The sequence below is a fragment of the Myxocyprinus asiaticus genome, chromosome 46, assembly GCF_019703515.2.
Source record: "Myxocyprinus asiaticus isolate MX2 ecotype Aquarium Trade chromosome 46, UBuf_Myxa_2, whole genome shotgun sequence".
Classification (NCBI taxonomy): Eukaryota; Metazoa; Chordata; class Actinopteri; order Cypriniformes; family Catostomidae; genus Myxocyprinus; species Myxocyprinus asiaticus.
In genome coordinates this window covers 6,532,457-6,552,730 of record NC_059389.1, presented here as the reverse complement: position 1 = coordinate 6,552,730, position 20,274 = coordinate 6,532,457, and the positions used below count along the sequence as shown (strand labels likewise).

The 20,274-nt window shown below is 38.0% G+C and overlaps 1 protein-coding gene across 1 annotated transcript; it reads right to left on the bottom strand.

The window, feature by feature from the left end:
* Positions 1–57: 57 nt before the first annotated feature.
* syt12 (synaptotagmin XII) lies at positions 58–17,768 on the bottom strand. The gene is made up of 8 exons (XM_051689598.1): positions 17,553–17,768; positions 8,995–9,045; positions 8,703–8,896; positions 8,119–8,499; positions 7,802–8,017; positions 7,587–7,707; positions 3,345–3,478; positions 58–3,253 (listed from the first exon to the last, which is right to left on the bottom strand). Exons 2-8 carry the CDS (start codon positions 9,035–9,037, stop codon positions 3,080–3,082), a joined length of 1,263 nt encoding a protein of 420 aa, XP_051545558.1. The 5' UTR covers positions 9,038–9,045; positions 17,553–17,768; the 3' UTR covers positions 58–3,079.
* Between the last annotated feature and the right edge of the window lie 2,506 nt (positions 17,769–20,274).

Sequence of the window (20,274 nt, the reverse complement as noted above, 5' to 3'; positions counted from 1 at the left end):
TCGTGCATCTGACAGCAAAGTCAAATCTCAACAATGAAAACATCCGTTACCGCCATATGAAACAAACCACGCAAAGCATTTTTATTTAAACAATTCACATGATTGCAATATTTTACACATTACATATGCATTGCATGCATTGTGAAGTATTTTGACTTTTTATCATCCTATAAATCTGTTAAAGTTCACCAACAACAGATGTACACTGCAAAATGAAAATATTGCTTCTATACGGGTGAATTTGGCACAGAATGAAGTTTAATGGTGTCAAGCTTAAATATTGTTAGTATTAAAAATGAATCGCAGGATTTGCAGCACTTCTTCATATGAAATGATCTCACTACTGCAAGAAGCTCAAATCTGTTATTCATTCTACAAAACGTGTTAGCTGTGGTAGTATATGATTTTGGAATGAAGGTTTTACATTCTGTCACCAAAAGGTTTAATTATTGCAGCAGTTTGAATATTTATTTATTTGTATTTATTTATTTTGCTTTTTGTTATTTTAAGATTTTCTTTCTTGCTGAAGAAAACTCAGAGAACGTGAAAGACAATTAAAATAACATAATATGTATATACATATATATTGTAATATATTTCAGTTTGATATAAATGTATGTATGCTATGCTGTGCTGGGGGTAATGCGTTACAAAGTACAAAACTACAAAGTACATCATGTAACGTTATTGTTTTATAATTGCGCTACATATATAATTTAAATTCAGTAGGATTAATTTAATAAACATATTTAACATCCAACAACATCTATTATTTTGATCAAAATGTTTGCACTCCCTTTCATTTGATTGCCACACTAACAAAGTGTGAGGATAGCAAAAAACAGTGGCTCTTTTGCAAAATACATTACTTTGAATAGATACACAAATATTACAATAAAATGTAATTTATGCCCTGGTGAAAGAATATAACATGGCATTTTGGACACATGTACCAAATCTGGTAAAGGTCGGGTTGTAGAAATGAATAAGTAAAGAGTAATGTGATTACTGTTCAGAGAAGCTAGCAGATTAATCCCATTACAATATAGAAAATGTAATCAATAATTTGTTAAAGATTACTTTTAACCTTAGTACTACTTATTAAGTAAGTACTTCCCCAACACTGAATTCATCAGTGCCTGTGGCGACATTTTTGCGAAATGATATTACATGTTTTTTTTACACATATCACGGCAGTTCCGAGATGAAATATCCACTGGGTGGCGCTAAAAGCAAGTTAAATGTTCCACAAAGAGATGTGGATTTTAAGGTTAATGCTCTATTGAGTTTTAAATCAACAAAACTGACCTCCCTACCCTACACCTTAAACCTTAAACCTAACCGATAGTGTCAGAAAAAGCAAATATGATATAAAAAACGCAACTGCTGAAGCAACAGCATCATTGTGTGGCGCTTCTATGAAGCTTTCGGCTCACGTGTCGACGCGCATGCTCTTCAGGATTTGTACCCAGGTACTTTGCATCGCATATGCAACGCTCTATCAACTGAGCTAACGTGCATTTTGTTTACTCTTGAACAAGTTAGTAAATGTAGTTGGTTATGCAAACTAGAGGTAGGCTGATATATCGGTTTTATCGATTAATGGGTGCTGATAGTTGCTTTTTGAAACTATCGGTTATCTGCAAAAATCTGTACCGATAGTTGCTGATAGTTTTGGTTTTATTATAGAAAGGATTGGTTCTACAGTATAACAGCAGCCTAAATTTCTAAATTTCATCATTGACCATTTTTATTAATTTTTTATCTTAACGTCAATGCATATTTTGATTAGATAATCAAGTGTTCTTAATTGAAGCAAGGGCATGCAAAGAAAATGGCAACTATATGGAAATGTGCCCTGTCGGCACATACAGAACATTGTATCTCCAACTTCATACCTTGTGAATAATAATAAACCTTATTCCTATTTAAACCTTACCTGGTGTAATATACATTTAGGCTATAAAAGCTTAATTTGGTTAATACTTAATTGAGAGCTTTGTAACAGGGCCAAGTCTACATCATTTCAAAATAAGAGTCCCCAGTGTGTTTCGAGCTTGTTTATAGTTAAACGTCCCGCATTATATACCAAACCTTCATTTTTTAACATTCTATAAATCGATTTTAAAAACGAATCGGCCAATTAATCGGTTATCGGCCTTTCCAACCACCTTACTTATCGGTATTGGCGAAATCCACTATCGGTCGACCTCTAATGATAACATTATAATATATCGCCTTGCGAGTCATGCACTACAGTAAAAGATCTGATGTCACTGTGTGAGGAACAGGGCGAAAAGTAAGTGTTTATGAACTGATAATCTGTAATTTTTCTCGCATTTTGTGTGAAAGTGAATAAAAGTCATTGTTGTCACAGCACCTCTAGTATTCATTTCACCAGGAAACTGCCGCGATACATACGAGCCACATAAAAATAATTTTGCGCATTGTAATGTGATTCAAGTGGTAGAATGCAAAGTTTGGTATTTCTGAATGACATTAAAGCCAATATGTTTAAATAAACAGGAAGCAATTACAAAACACCTCAATGCTGCCTGTAATACGTGATGTGGCTCAATAGTGTTACCAATAGGCTAATAAGTGTCACTACACTTGCCTGAGAAGAGGGACAGAGCATCCCAAGTCTGTTGTTAGATGTTATTTTACAATGTTTTTACGAGTACTAAACCCCCAATATCAGTAATAATAATAATAATACATGTATTTATGGCCAAACATATAATTTTTTGTTTTAATGCTTTAAATATTTAGTACAACATAATGTGGCTACAGAAATTTCTGCCTCATTTTAGACTCCACGCAAAGGCTGCAGCAGATGACCAGCCACCCTGTTATCATGTAGAAATGAATTTAACCTGGATAAGAAAAACCTGGATTTAATAGACCCTTACAGAAGCAAAAGAGACTCTGTTTACGGATCCATCTGTCCCTGTCCGCTCCCTCAGGACAGCTGGGACTAGGATTTTTCCTTCATATTCAAATGTCGTTACTGTAAGGACAGTTAGACAGTAGGCACCATGCAGACAAGATTCATAGGTCAGGGGTCAAGGGTCAGGACTTAGGTTCTCCGAAGCGGGTGCCACATTGAAACTGGTTTCCGCAGTGTGGCCAGCATCTGGTTCCAGTGTGTTATGCCCATTCCACTGGCCTCTGGTCCGATGATCACATGACCTACGTTTTCGCCACGCCCATCCTCTGTGCTCTCAGCAACCGTCACTCTCAGAGAGAGATCCTGAATAAAACACAAACAACATTGAAAATCGTGTGGTAATTATTTTATTCAGAACAGCGAATCAGATGTTAATGTCGCAGTTAAAAGTCACCTGCAGGACGATGGCTGGCACTGAGAAGATCATTGCCTCGTTGAAGATGGGGTTAGTATCATCCCTTTTTACTGAGGTCTTCTTTTTACTGATCTTCCTGCCGTCCTGGAGCAGATACACCTTGACAAATGGATCTGTGAACAGAGGTAAAAAGAAACTTCTTTATGAGAACATGTTTTTGAAGCACAACATTCCTATTGACCAATCATAGCCCTAATCTTATACCTATCCCAAATCACCTAAAATTCAAGGGCAATAATTGGTTGAATGCTGTTTCAGGACCAACAAATAATGCTAATCCAGGAACATCTACTAAGGCTGGGTAAAAATAATTAAAACAGTCCAGCTGTGGAAATGTTTGCTCTATGCGGAAACCCTCTATAATGAGAGTAAATCACTTGCACATGCGACAAAAATGTCTGTGATTAGCCACTTGTTGGTAAATGTTAAGATTTACTCACCAGTGATTGAGTATTATATTGGCTAAAAAGTTCTGGACTGAGATCTTTTCACTGCGTTTTGAGAGTAAAAGTTTGATTTGACTTGTTCCGTGAAATGTGTGTCCAAAGACGAGATCCACGCTAAACATTTTGTCATTAAATAATGTCGCTTTTAAACCATTTCTGTTCTTTACAGTCAGTTGTTGATCAAAAACTACAAAAATAGAAACACTTAATTCTAATCACACACAGCACGGATGCGCTATAGAAAATATTAGACTCCACTCTCCTTAAAGGAATATTTTTTAAATTAAATACAGTAGTTAAACACAAGGTAAGCTCAATCGACAGCATTTGTGACATAATGTTGATTACCAAAAAAAAAAAAAAAAAAAAAGTTTGACTCGTCCCCGCTTTCTTAAAAAAAAAAACAAAAAAAAAAAAAGCAAAAATCTAGGTTACAGTGAGGCACTTACAATGGAAGTGAATGGGGCCAATTTTTGGAGGGTTTAAAGATAGAAATAAGAAATTTATAATTTTATAAAAGCACTTACATTAATTCATCTGTTAAAACTCATGTATTATTTGAGCTGTAAAGTTGTTTAAATTGGGTTAAATTTAGGGTTTTAAGGTTTGTTGACTACATCGTCATGGCAACAAAGTTGTAAAATTGGCTATAACTTTACACAGAAAAGGTTAGTAAGTGATTTTATGACACTAAAATCATGTTAACATGCATATTGTTTACATCTATACTTCTGAAACTGTGAGAATTTTAACGTTTACGGATTGGCCCCATTCACTTCCATTGTAAGTGCCTCAATGTTACCCAGATTTGTACTTTTTTTTAAAGACAAGAAGGGGCAAGTGAAAATACATTTTTGGGGTAATTAATATTATGCCACAAATGCTGTCGATTGAGCTTAAATAATATTGAACACAGAATATTCCTTTAATGTGCGCTCAACCAAAAACTTCTGTAAGACGCTCAATGAACTGCTGTTATTCTTAAGGAGACAGTACCGTTTTAGCACCGTTTTTGTTCTACATGTAAATTTTTTAGCTAATTAATTTAATGATATGCCAATTAATTAATCATATATTTGCAGAGAAAGCCCCCCAAATTCTAATAATTCAATATATAATGATTAAATAATTCTAAATATGGGACCTGGGTAGCTCAACGAGTATTGACGCTGACTACCACCCCTGGAGTCACGAGTTCGAATCCAGGGTGTGCTGAGTGACTCCAGCCAGATCTCCTAAGCAACCAAATTGGCCCGGTTGCTAGGGAGGGTAGAGTCACATGGGGTAACCTCCTTGTGGTCGTGATAAGGGGTTCTCGCTCTCAATGGGGCGTGTGGTAAATTGTGCATGGATCACGGAGGGTAGCATGAGCCTTCACATGCTGTGAGTCTCCACGGTGTCATGCGCAACAAGCCACGTGATGAGATGCACGGATTGACTGTCTCAGAAGTGGAGGCAACTGAAACATGTCCTTCACCACCCGGACTGAGGTGAGTAACCGCACCACCACGAGGACCTACTAAGTAGTGGGAATTGGGCATTCCAAATTTGGAGAAAAGAGGATAAATAATAATAATAATAAAAATAATAAAATATTATAAATATAATATACAGTATATTATAAATATAATTTAAATAATTGAAATGCATTAGATCATTGTGGCAGACAAGTAAAGCATTGATAAGACAATACAAAAAGTGGCAATATATTGGCCTACATTTAACAGCAATCCCGTTTTGTAATTGAATTCATCAATCTGTTCGAGATAAATGTATTATAAGGGCTTTTCTAAGGACGCATCAATCTACACATGCATCAGACGGACACTTTTGGAGTGTTGCATCATAAACAGCGTTTTTAGGTCGCAGAATCAAGTTCAACGTAGTTTGAAACTTACATCTAAAACACATCTTGAGATCCCTGCATTCGGGACTGTGCTTTGCCAGCTATTTTTGAACGCCAGAACGTGTTCTCATCTTGTGCTGTTGCTAGTGCCAAGCCTGGGTTTGGTTTGTTCTCTGCACAGCTGCACCTTGCACATACAGCTGAAGTTTTGCTTACTGCCTCCTCCTGAAAACAATATGTACTACAAGCTTGAATTGCTCCAATGGACCTTATTAACAATTGCGCCATCTTTGATTTTTGATGGGAATTACAACAAGGCTGTGAGGGATAGACTTACAGTCTCTTTAATAGGTTGTACTGTTGTTTAAAGTGTTTTGGATCATTCCACTGATGAAACACTGAAAATAAATATATTTTATAAGAAATTTCAATTGACATAAAACTCCAGAACACACAGAACATTTTTAAAGTTATTAGGCACCAATTTAGAAGGTCCCCTGTATAATTAACAGCAATAGCTAGGAGAAAATGTATTTCATATGTATGCAAAATGGACATTATAACTGAAATATAAGTGCTTGGGCCACTTCTCTTCTCCATATACACAACATCACTGGGACCCATCATTCAGGTACATGGTTTCTCTTACCACTGCTACGCTGATGACACACAACTTTACTTGTCTTTCCAGCCCAATGGCACCACAGTGACTGATCGAATTTCAGACTGCCTGGCAGACATCTCGGCCTGGATGAAGGAGCACCACCTGCAACTCAACCCAGCCAAGAATTAACTCCTTGTCTTTCCAGCCAACCCTGCTGTTGAACACAACATCACCGTGCAGCTGGGTGCAACTACAGTTACGCCTTCCAAATCAGTCAGAAATCTTGGGGTAACCATCAACAACAGACTAAATTTCACAGACCACATCTCAAAGACCGCAAGATCATGTAGATTTACACTCTACAATATCAGGAAGATAAGACCCTTCCTCTCTGAACATGCCACACAACTGCTTGTCCAGTCACTTGTCATAACTAGAATGGACTACTGTAACGCTCTCATTGCAGGCCTCCCTGCATGTGCAATTAGACCCCTGCAAATGATCCAGAATGCAGCAGCACGTCTGGTCTTTAATGAACCAAAGAGAGCACATGTTACACCACTCCTTGTCTCTCTCCACAGGCTGCCGGTTGATGCACGTATCAAATTCAAGGCTCTGATGCTGGCACACAGAACAGTCACTGGGTCTGCTCCAGCATACCTAAAATCATTTATGCAGAGCTACATGCCCACTAGAAGCCTGCGGTCGGCTAAGGAACGTCACCTTGTTGTACCAACACAAAGAGGCACCAAAACACTTTCCCGGACTTTCAGCTTCATCGTACCACGATGGTGGAATGACCTTCCCAACTCCATCCAAAATTACTAAAAACACATCTTTTCCATGAGCACTTAACCAGTCATTTAAAAAAATAAAAAATTATTGTTGCACTTTTAATCTGTTTTGAATACTATTCTGATGCTAGTGAAAATTTGTAGTATGGCACTTTTCATACCACTGTCTCCTTAAGATGATTCGCTTTTGTTTTCCTCTTTTGTAAGTTGCTTCGGATAAAAGTGTCTGCCAAATGAATAAATGTAAATGTAGAATTGATTTCAAAATGGAATCGAATCGAGGGATTGTGAATTGGAATCGAATCAGAAAATCTGTATCAACACCCAGTCCTATCTCCTACTGTTTAAAAAAAGGACCTGAGTAAAGTCATCTGGATAGTAAAGCTCTTTGTAGGATTGTGGATTTTAATTATAATGACAGTCAGGAACCCGTTTCATTTCAGTGCTGTGGAAATGTTTTAAAAAAGACAATTCAATTGAGTCAAATCTGTCTAAACCGAGATAATCCTCAGGTCCAGCTCAGTCTCACACCTGCTGTGGTCTTTCCATTAGTCCAGACCAGGTTCTTGGCTTTGGCCACAACCACGGTGAGGCGTTCTGCAGTTGGCAAATAACTGAGAGACAACAGGATCTCACCAACAGCATCCACGGTCTAAGAAGAACCAGACAAAAGAGACAAATGTTTCTAGTAAACTTATTACAAGGGTACAAAGGGCTCTGTAGAGTATCCAGGTGTAGCATGGTACCTTGTTGATGTCCTGAAGGTAAAGCCAGGCATTAAACGGCCGAATGGAAAGATCGAGATCTGACAGTTTAAGTTCAGCGACTCCAGCACTGATGTTCCGCTCATCTGAATCGATGCCAAAGGCAGAGAACCTCAGACTGTTCTCTTCCAGATTAACAGAGTCTAACGGAACAGAGAACCGCTCATCGAACACCACAGTGAAGGCATTTCGCTGAACCTGCAGTGGAGAATGAGAGACAGCTGTTAAGAGATAACCTAATCAGCATTAGTGATATGTGCTCATTTGCTAATTTAACTCTACATGGCTATATTCTATACCTGTGTGGCTCCTAGGCTGATCTGTTGAGGGATCAGGACGACGGTGATGTAGCATCCAGGGAAGTTCTCCTCCTCCTTCTCCAGCAGGTCTTTACCCTGGTGCAGTGAGACGTGCAGAAGCGAGGACCGAGAGTCCAGCTCCAGAGTGATCTCCAGCTGCCCCACTGTGAAGTCGTGGCCGAAAGTTTGAGCGATGGAAGAGATGGAACACAGAGATTCAGAGGACATGGAACGGTTGAGGGTGCCTCCACTCGGATCCAGCTCCCGGCTCATGAGCTCCAGTGTTCCGAGGTCTCGAAGCCCATCAGGAGTGTCCAGCAACTGAAGACTCGGCTTCCGACTCGCCGTTGACGCCCTCCGCTGGTTGGAAGCTGCAACACGCTGCACAGGACAGAGTAGATGTCACAGATTAAAGAGATACTTCACCCAAAAATGAAAATTCTGTAATCATTTACTCACCCTCATGTTGTTCAAAACCCATATGACTTGCTTTAAAGTGAAATTAACTGTGCTGCATTGCAGGCAGTGTAAAAACGTCTAAACATTATCATGCATGTAATTTTCTCCCTGTGGGTTTTTATTACCTTCTGTCTGATCTCCGAGTTGGACGAGCCATATTTCTCCTGCAGGTAACGGTAGTGGAAGTTTGGGTATGGCGAGGGAGTTGGGAAAGTGCCAGACTTATATAATTTCCACAGATTCACTATAACCACACCAAACAGAACCAAAAACCCAAACACATACAAACACACTTCCCAGCCAGGAGGGTCCAGCACCACTGACACACACAAACACACACAACAAAAACAAAATTAGAAACTCGCTCTTAGAGGGAGTCAATAAATGATTGTAGGTGTATGTGTGATGTCTGCTCACCACTCAGATGATATTCTGAAATATCCTGACCCTGCACAGACATAGTGCCACCTGTTACACAAAGCACAAGTCATTCTTCACTCTTACAAAAACTTTACCATGTTTACCATAGCTTCTGCAAAGTACCATAGTAAAAGCAAAATAATATGAGCTCTGCTGATCCGCCCCTTATAAAGACATACTGTGACCGTACCAAGTTACAGCGATGGTATCAGATGGTAATACGAAGGTACTTTGATATATACCATGGTACTGAATCATAATCATATTCATGGTACTCCAAGGTCCTACAAAGAGTACTATGGTATATGTCCAAATAAAATATTGTATTATCATGGTATCATATCCAAAACCCATGATATTACCATGGTACATATAAAAATACATGATATTACCATGGTACTTATGCAAATACATGACATTACCAAGGTACACGTAAAAACAAAAATATGGTATTATCATGGTACATGTCTAACAAATATGGTATTACAATGGTACATGTTCAAAAACCATGGTATTACTATGGTACATTTAAAAACGTTTTTACCATTGTACCAGTGAAAACATGATACATGTCAAAAACATGGTTTTAACATGGAATATGTAAATAAAATAAAATAAAAAAAAACATTGCATGCCACAAAACATGGTACTATCATGGTACATGCCAAAAAACATGGTACTTCTGTGGTACATGTTATAAAAGCATGGTATTATCATGGTACATGTAAAAACATGGTATTAGCGTGGTGCACATCCATTAAACATAGTATGACCATTGTGCATGTCTAAAACATGGTATTATCATGGTGCATGTAAAAAACATGGTATTAACCATTGTGCAAGTGAACAACATTGTTTTATCATGATACATGTCAAACACTTGGTATTAACATGGTAAATGTAAAGAAAACATAGTATTACCATTGTACGTCAAAAAACATGATATTAACATGGTGCATACTCAAAAACATGATGTATGTGCAATGATGCATGTCCAAAAAACTATTTTATTACCATGGTATCATATATAAAAAAAAAAAATGGAATTACTATGGTACATGTAAAAAACATGGTATTACCAAGGTAAATGTAAAAAAACAAACACTGAATGACCATACCTAAAAAACATGGTATTATCATGATGCATGTCCAAAAACATGGTATTATCATAGTACATGTCAAAAAACATGGTATTATAATAGTGCATGTAAAAAACATGGTATTACCATTGTGCAAGTGGAAAACATGGTATTACCATGGTACATGTCAAAAAACATGGTATTATAATGGTGCATAGCCAAAAAACATAGTATTACCATTGTACATGTCAAAAAACATGATGTTATCATGGTGCATACTCAAAAACATGGTATTACAATGATGCATGTCCAAAAAACAATTATATTACCATAGTATCATATACAAAAAACATGGTATTATCAAGGTGCATGCGCAAAAACATGGTATTACCATTGTACAAGCAAAACAGTCTTATCATGACATGTTTAAAAGTAAAAAACTCGAGTTAAAACAAAGTCTTATCATGACACGTGTCACAAACATTACCATGGTACATTAAAAAAATAAAAATAAAATGGTATTATCATTGTGCATGCCCAAAAACATGGTACTACTGTAGTATACATTCAAAAAACAAGGTATAACCATGGTGCAAATATAAAAAAACATGGTATTGTCATGGTACATGTTTAGAAAACATGTTACTGCTATTCTACATGTTCAAAATACACGGTGTTACCATGTTATGTGTAAAATAAAACATTAGCGTGTTCCTTTTTTGTAAGTGGAATACGAATACTTCACAATCTTTCTGTTCATTTAATTTCATGTCTGACAGTACTGGGTAATATGAAGTTACCACAGCTGTATTACTAACTGAGGAAATACAGTTACCATGCTACATTTTTGTGAGGGTACTAGAGCATCAACAATCTGATCTTTCAAAAAGAGAGAGAATTCATTTCAGACAGGAAGTATCATGTTTGGTCTAAAAGTAGAAAGAAAGTGAGAGGTGTGTAGGTCATCAAAGACTTGTGGATAATCAGATGAGAAAAGCAGCGGGAACTAAGAAGATAGTTCTGTGGAGAATATGACAGTGGCCAATTAAAGCATCTCAAACCAGAGGGCTAGTAGCAGCACGCACATATAACCTAGATTCAGGGCAAAACACAGTTACATCTTCGTCAGATTTCAAGTGTGTGTGTGTGTATTTAATGAACATGTGTTGAAGTTGCACTGTCAGTAACATCAATGGCTCTATAGAATATTGTGTGTGTAACAGCCCACGCTGCCTGTAATGACTATAGGCGCACAGATGGACACGGACACACACACACACACACACACACACACACAGAGCTTGGAACACAGAACATTGTGATACTGTCTGGGCGATGAAGCATCTATCCAAAAATAATTTCCCAAAGGGCACATTCACTTGTGAGGTATAAACTTTAATTTCATTGACAAACACTGAATCGTGAAGCAGAAATCCCAAGCTTTGTTCCTTCTGTTTGCTTTGGTTTCTTTCTTTTTGGGTGGTGTAGAAAAGTGATGACAGATTCTTTTGCCTTTTACTGGATGCCATTAGTGAAATAAGATTGCAGGCTGCATAGATGGTAAAGTCTTTATCTTATTAAGCAAAAGGTCCAGATTTAAAGGGACAGTTCACAAAAAAAAGTTAAAAAAAATAAATAAATATATATATATATATATGCTAATTCTTGATGTCAGTAATTAATAATACAAATACAAAAATAATAAAACTAAAATTCAATAATACAAAATAATACACAGTACAAAAAAGTAATACATAAAATGTTAATTTGATATTTCAAATATTAAACAATTTTTTATATCTGTAACTACATTTACACTAGAAGCATTTCACAAGGATCAGTCATTCACTCCTGTTTAAAATGCAACTAGAGATCTCTAGCGATAATTACATTGTTAGAAGTGCAAATGTCCATTCCTGACATCAACAACTGAATTACATTACAATTTAATTTGCTAATTTTTGTTATTAGGTTTTTACTAGTAGCAATGTTAATCTCAGATATCTATAATGTTATTGAAACTAATAAAAAAAAAAAGCATTTTAAGATTTCTTTAATTACTCTAATTTATTGATATCTGAAATCCATTTCCAGATATCTGACATACAAAATCTAACATGCTAAAATAAATTTACAGATACCAAAAATGAGCATTTTACTAGTTGAAATTCAATTGCTGACATCAGGAATGGACATCTGCACTATTAACCCTTAAATGCATGGTCATTTTTCCAAACACTCTTACATATCCGGGTCTTTAGAGACCTGGCACTTATATTTATCAAAAATGGATGTACAAAATGCCCAGATAGTGTAAAATTGTACAAATATTTTCAAGAAAAATAACATATTTTGATGTTTTATTTTTCATAAATTAAAGAGATAATGCAATAAATCAGGACAAATCAAGAACAGGGTTAATTACTTTCACACTGAAATTTCATGAGATGCAACTGGCTGTCAAACACATTTTGAGCTACACATAACACATAATCTACACATGTGTAATGTATGTGTAACTTATGTGTAGCTTATGTGTATTTTCTCAGGCACTTGTTGAGTCTAAATAGATGCACAACTTACATAATTTCAGTAGTGCAGTTGTGGCCAAAAATATTGGCACCCTTAGTAAATATGAGCAAAGAAGGCTGTAAAAAAAAATCTGCATTGTTTATCCTTTTGATCTTTCATTTTTTTTTAAATCACAAAAATCTAATCTTTAAAGTAAAACAATTGAAACAGGGGAAATATCTCATTATTAAATAATTAAAAAAATAATTCTCCAAAATGCATTATTCATTATATACCCTTTTATTCAATACTTTGTGCAACCTCCCTTTGCCAAGATAACAGCTCTGAGTGTTCTCTTATAATGCCTCATGAGGTTTGAGAACACATGGCAAGGGATCTGAGACCATTCGTCCATACAGAATCTCTACAGATCCTTCAAATTCAGAGGTCCATGTTGGTGGACTCTCCTCTTCAGTTCACCCCACAGGTTTTCTATGGGGTTCAGGTCAGAGGACTGGGATGGCCATGGCAGAACCTTGATTTTATGGTCAGTGAACCATTTTTGTGTTAATTTTGATGTGTGTTTTGGATCATTGTCCTGCTGGAAGATCCAACCAGAGCCCATTTTAAGCTTTCTGGCAGAGGCAGCCAGGTTTTTATTTTTTATCTGTTGGTATTTGATAGAGTCCATGATGCCATGTATCTGAACAAGATGTCCAGGACCTCTGGCATAGAAACAGCCCCATAACATTAAAGATCCAACACCATATTTAACCGCAGGCATTGGGTACTTCTTCATCTCTGTGTGCGCCAAAACCATCTCTGGTGCTTTTTGTTTCATCTGACCATAGAACCCGGCCCCATTTGAAGTTCCAGCAGTGTCTGGCAAACTGAAGATGCTTGAGTTTGTTGTTGGATGAGGGCAGAGGCTTTTTTCTTGAAACCCTCCCAAACAACTTGTGGTGATGTAGGTGATGTCTGATATTTTTTTTAGACTTTCTGACCACAAGACCCAGCTAATTTCTGCAATTCTCCAGCTGTGATCCTTGGAGATTCTTTGGCCACTTGAACCATCCTCCTCACTGTGCTTGGAGACAATACAGACACACGTCCTTTTCCAGGCCAATTCTTAACGTCTCCAGTTGATTGGAACATCTTAATTATTGCCCTGATGGTGGAAATGGGTATTTTCAATGCTTTGGCTATTTTCTTACAGCCACTTCCCATTTTATGAAGCTCAACAAGCTTTTGCCGCACATCAGAACTTTATTCTTTAGTCTAACCCATTGTGATGGATGACTGAGGGAATTTGGCTTGTGTATTACCTCATATTTATACCCCTCTGAAACCGGAAGTCATGGCTGGACAATTTCATGTTCCTTGACACCCAGGTGTACTAAAAAAAATTAAAATATGAATGGGAATATACATCAGATATATTTTACTCGGGGTGCCAATAATTGTGGCCAATGTGTTTTGGAGAAACATATTTATTTAATGATGAGATATTTCCCCTCTTTCAATTGATTTACTTCAAATAAAGGTTCGATTTTTGTGAATATTTTGAATACAAAATCAAAAGGACACTTTTACTTTTGCTTTCAGCCGGGTTTGGAACAATATCAGGGTGAGTAAATGATGACAAAGTTATGAGTTTCTTTAAAAATCTTTCTTACAGACCTAAACGTATAGATTCTAACCCAAAACCTCAGAAAACATCCAGAAAAAATGCATCAAAATTGAGTCTAGCCTAGATCAAAGGTTGAGATTTTCTTCTGAAACCTTCTCAACTGACACGGACTGATTTTACAGGAGCCCATAACCAAACACAAGATTATTTGAAAGCATCCCGAGCTCTAAAAACTAAATCATGAAAACTAATCAAGATGCTTTAAACGATCCTGTCGCACTCATAATTTACACATGATTATCATTCGCCGGACAGCACTGCAATCACTGTGGATGAAATAGTAGCTGTTCTACCATAGCGGTGATCAGAAACGTGCTGCGGACGGATGGATGGCGGGGGTGAAGTGTGCTCTGTCAGCTAGTCTCCATGCAGGAGTGAAGGAAGCAAACGCTAATAAATCAACTGCGCTTTTAATCTCCAGAATGACTCATAATAACACTTTCACTGAAACACAAGCAGCAAACTAGAGAGTGAGAGAGAACATTCTCTGGCAGAAAGACCCTCAGTACTTGTGGAAGTGTTTTGGGTATGTAGTTTCACATAACATACACACAACAGATTCACAACAGAGACTAGCCGCACAAATCCCCCAAAAGAACACAACACACTTAACAGACTCAAGACAGCACTAGTAACAAACACACAGCAGAGAACACAAATAACAGACATACAGTAACAGAGCACGGAACACAACAGACACACAATCGGGTACAACAAATTAAACAAAAAACACAACACGCAACAGACACACAACAGAGAACATAATAAACATACGCTGAGAAAAACACACGACAGACACAACAGAACAACACACACACAAAAGACAACAACACACATACAACAGACACAAAATGGAGCACAACATACAACACAGAACTACACAGAAAACTACACACATAACAGACACAATACAACAATATAATATACACAAAAGATACACACATCAGATTCAGAACACAACACACAAAGCAGACACACAAACCACAGCACACATACAACAGGCACAAAGTAAAGCACAACATACACAACTGTGAATTACACAAAATAATACACACATAACAGATATAAAAGACACACAACAAACACAAACAGAGGACAACACACAACAAACACACAAAAGAGCGCAACAGACATACAAAATCATAAACACACTGAGAAAAACACAAAATAGACACAATAGAACAACAACAGAATCACACCAGAATACAACATAAACAATGGACACACACATCAGATTCAGAACCTAACACACATACACATCAGATTCAGAACACAACACACACACACACCCACACACATCAGATTCAGAACACAACACACACACACACCCACACACATCAGATTCAGAACACAACACACATACACACACACATCAGATTCAGTACACAACACACACACACACACACATCAGATTCAGAACACAACACACACACATCAGATTCAGTACACAACACACACAACACACACACACACACATCAGATTCAGAACACAACACACACACATCAGATTCAGAACACAACACACAAAGCAGACACACAACACACACACACATCAGATTCAGAACACAACACGCACACACACACACACATCAGATTCAGAACACAACACACACACACATCAGATTCAGAACACAACACATACACACAAACACACATCAGATTCAGAACACAACACACACAAAACACACACACAACACACAAAGCAGACACACAACACACACACACATCAGATTCAGAACACAACACGCACACACACACACACATCGGATTCAGAACCCAACACACACACACACACATCAGATTCAGAACACAACACACACACACATCAGATTCAGAACACAACACATACACACACACACACATCAGATTCAGAACACAACACACACAAAACACACACACAACACACAAAGCAGACACACAACACACACACACATCAGATTCAGAACACAACACACACACACACACACACACACACATCAGATTCAGAACACAACACACACACACACACACATCAGATTCAGAACACAACACACACAACACACACACACACATCAGATTCAGAACACAATACACAAAGCAGACACACAACACACACATCAGATTCAGAACACAACACACACACACACACACACCCACACGCATCAGATTCAGAACACAACACAACACACACACACACATGCACACATCAGATTCAGAACACAACACACACACACATCAGATTCAGAACCCACACACACACACAACACACACACACACACATCAGATTCAGAACACAACACAACACACACACACATGCACACATCAGATTCAGAACACAACACACACAACACACATCAGATTCAGAACACGACACAACACACACACACACACATGCACACATCAGATTCAGAACACAACACACACACACATCAGATTCAGAACACACACACACACACACACACAACACACACACACATCAGATTCAGAACACAACACACACACACACACACCCCCACACGCATCAGATTCAGAACACAACACACAAACACACATCAGATTCAGAACACACACACACATGCACACATCAGATTCAGAACACAACACACACACATCAGATTCAGAACACACACACACACACACACATCAGATTCAGAACACAACACACACACACACATCAGATTCAGAACACAACACACACACACACACATCAGATTCAGAACACAACACACACACACACACACACACACACACATCAGATTCAGAACACAACACACACACATCAGATTCAGAACACAACACACACACACACACACACATCAGATTCAGAACACAACACAACACACACACACACACACACACTCTCTCTCTCTCTCTCTCCCTCTCTTTTGGGCTGTTTTGTAGGGGGTGTAGTGTGTTTTATGTGACCTTTGGGTGTTAAATTAATGCCCCCCAATCAGAAGGGCTCGATCAAGGTGACCATGACAACCACCCCGAGCCGCGGGCACGCGCACTGCATCAGCACGTGAACGGGCTTGAACTTCAGTTCCACAGCGAACCGAAACAGCCATAAAAAACAATATAACAATAATTCACAATAACTGCAATACACACGTTGTAATTAATAACGAGTCAACATTAAGCGAAATCAATTAATTGAGGCACGTAAATACACGCGATTATACGTCTAAATACTAAATTATTATAATATTACGACTTAAACTCGCGACATATATTCAGCATATGTACACAGAATATGAACGATCAGATATTATCATAAGTGTTTTATCTGATCTTACCTTCAGGAGTCTCTGTTTCCTCCTCTCGAGCTCATGCAGACTTTCATCCATCAATTAACATGCATTAAAGCATCGGATGCACGTGCATAATCTGATCAGATCTAATGTTTGTGTGTCTGGTGTTTTCAGATCAGATCAGATGTGTGTTAAGATTAGATCAGAAGTGCGTGTTTTCCTCTGCGCATGATGAAGATCTGAATGCTGGAGTCCCACCCCTGCAATGCAACTTCAGCATCGACACTCACACACACACACACACACACACACACACGCACACGCACACTTTCAGAATCCACAATTATATCTAATTAAATAAGTGATGTAAAATAGTGCGCGTTTTCAGATTTAACAATTATTTCACCAAAATTATTACTGTAATTATAACTGTTAATAATCAATAATAAAATTATCAATTTTTTAAATTAATTTACAAAATTAGGGGTTCAAGCGCTTAGCGCTGAAACCCTATTGTAATTGTTAAGATTATTATTATTATTCCGCCATAAAACTGATCGGGCAGAGCAAGCCGTAAAGTATAGAGACTTGAAACTTGGTCAGATGGTAGTAGTATTGCTCGCTACACAGAAACACGGACTCAGCCAAATCGGTCAATAGGGGGCGCTACAGCGATTAAAAACGCGAAACTGCTCATAACTCCTAGACCGTTTGTCGTAGTGCTTTACACCATTGGAATCCTTGGCTCAAATCAAACAAAACGTATATCTCCGATTTCATTTCCGCCTATACAAATTTTCCGCCATCTTGGATTTTTCATAAAACCCACTTTGGCAAACTAGTCCTTGGTTTTTCGTCCGATCGGGACCAAACCAGTGCCAAACGATTCTATGGAGTCTCACTATCAAAATTTATCAAAAAAAGTTTGAACTTTGGACTGGAGCTAGCTATGGTATGCGAAAACATCGGAAGTAGGAGTGGCCAATTTTACGTAAATGGCTATAACTCTTGAAGGAAATTAGATATCTTTACCAAACTTGGCATGCTTATGTAAGAGGTCTATCTTTGGTTTCCCAGAAAAGTTGGCGCGGTTTTGCCACATGGTGGCACTATAATACAAAAAAAAAAAACAACAACATGAAATTGGCTGTAACCGTGAAACCGTTAATCCCATTGACTTCAAAATTTGCATACATTGTCTTTTTCTCAGCTGCCATTATTGTTTATATGGACATTCACGTATGTTGAAAAACATGGCCGCCATCGGTCAATCAAATTTCAGCAGCTATTACACAAGGTTAACAATGACCTATGCTAAGTTACATCCCGTTATCTCGCACTTGAACTCGGTATGGACTAAAGTGTCCAGAGTGTTTAATTCTGATTTTTTTTATATGTTGCCTCGAGCATATGGCTGAACCCTAAACTATGCATCAACAAGTCCCCTTTTTGCTGGTCAGAGTGGATTGGGAGGGGGGTTACTACACTCGGTGACCTGGATGAGAATGGAGTGTTGAGATCCTTTCAAAATTTGGTTCAACATTTGGGATTCCTAGATCTCAGTTCTATAAGTATTTACAGCTGCGCCACCTGCTCTGTACTGTTTTTGGGAGTGGTTTACACCCTCCTAAAGCGGCAGACACTCTGGGAGAGGTGATTACTGCTTTTGGAAAAGGTCATGAGGCATCGGTGTATTACTCCCTGCTGATTCAGAGTCTGGGAGAAGGAACTTCAACTTCTCTTAAGAGATTATAGGAGAAAGATCTAAATTTGGTATTGGAGGAGGGAGAGTGGGCTGGGATTCTAAAAAATGTCAAATCTGCATCCAGAGACGCAAGAGTTCGCCTCATGCAATTTAAGATTTTACATAGAGTCTACTGGACCCCCTCTAGATTGCATAGGCTTGGTCTTAAAGATACCCACCTGCTGGCGATGTCAATTAGAAGATGGAGACACAACCCATGTCTTTTGGGGATGTGATAAGATGCAGGAATTTTGGATGAGGATTCAGAGTTTTATGTGCGAGGTTTTGGCCTTTCAAATTTTATTTTGCCCCAGACTCTGTATCTTGGGAGATGGGGCAGTCATTAATTTGGAGAATAAGCACATGAAAGACTGGGTCCTATCTAGTGTTATGATGGAAGTCGGCTGGAGCGCCCCCTTTTCAGGAGTGGTGTTCAGAGATGGCAGAAGACTGGGGAGTCTGGACATGTTTGCGAAGAAGTGGGGCAGATATCTGTCTTTTTTGGAGGGCTCTTGAGGAGGGACAGTGGAGAGAGAGGTGTAGGGTTTTATGTGTGTGATTGTTTTATTTTATTTATTACAAAATGTTTTATGAGTTACATTTTGGCCTGTTCTCACCCAAAACCAGCTGGATCGCTTCAGAAGACATTGATTAAACCACTGGAGTCATATGGATTACTTATACTGACTTCATCTGCTTTTTGGAGCTACAGAGGTTTGATCACCATTCACTTGCATTGTATGGACCTACAGAGCTGAAATATAGAAAATCATATTTGGGATGGCATGTGGGTGAGTGAATGAGGGAATTTTCATTTTTGGGTGAACTGTCCCTTTAAGTCAGATTTTATGGTGGAAAATGTAGCATTTTAACCTCTCTTGTATGCAGCTCTGTTTTCAAAGTAATTTCTCTGTAGTGTCTTTGAAAGGGTTCTGATGCGATTTCTGACGCCCTCGAGTGGCCATAAATGAAAACAACATCTTTATCCTGTCCAGTATCAACAATCATTTGTAGGAATGTAAG

Coding starts and splice junctions, on each gene's coding strand:
- syt12 (XM_051689598.1), bottom strand. CDS start 9,037: ATGTCTGTGCAGGGTCAGGATATTTCAGAATATCATCTGAGTG. Junction 7,708..7,801: donor ACCTTCAGGACATCAACAAG/GTACCATGCTAC, acceptor GGTTCTTCTTAG/ACCGTGGATGCTGTTGGTGA. Junction 3,254..3,344: donor TGCCAGCCATCGTCCTGCAG/GTGACTTTTAAC, acceptor TGTTTTATTCAG/GATCTCTCTCTGAGAGTGAC.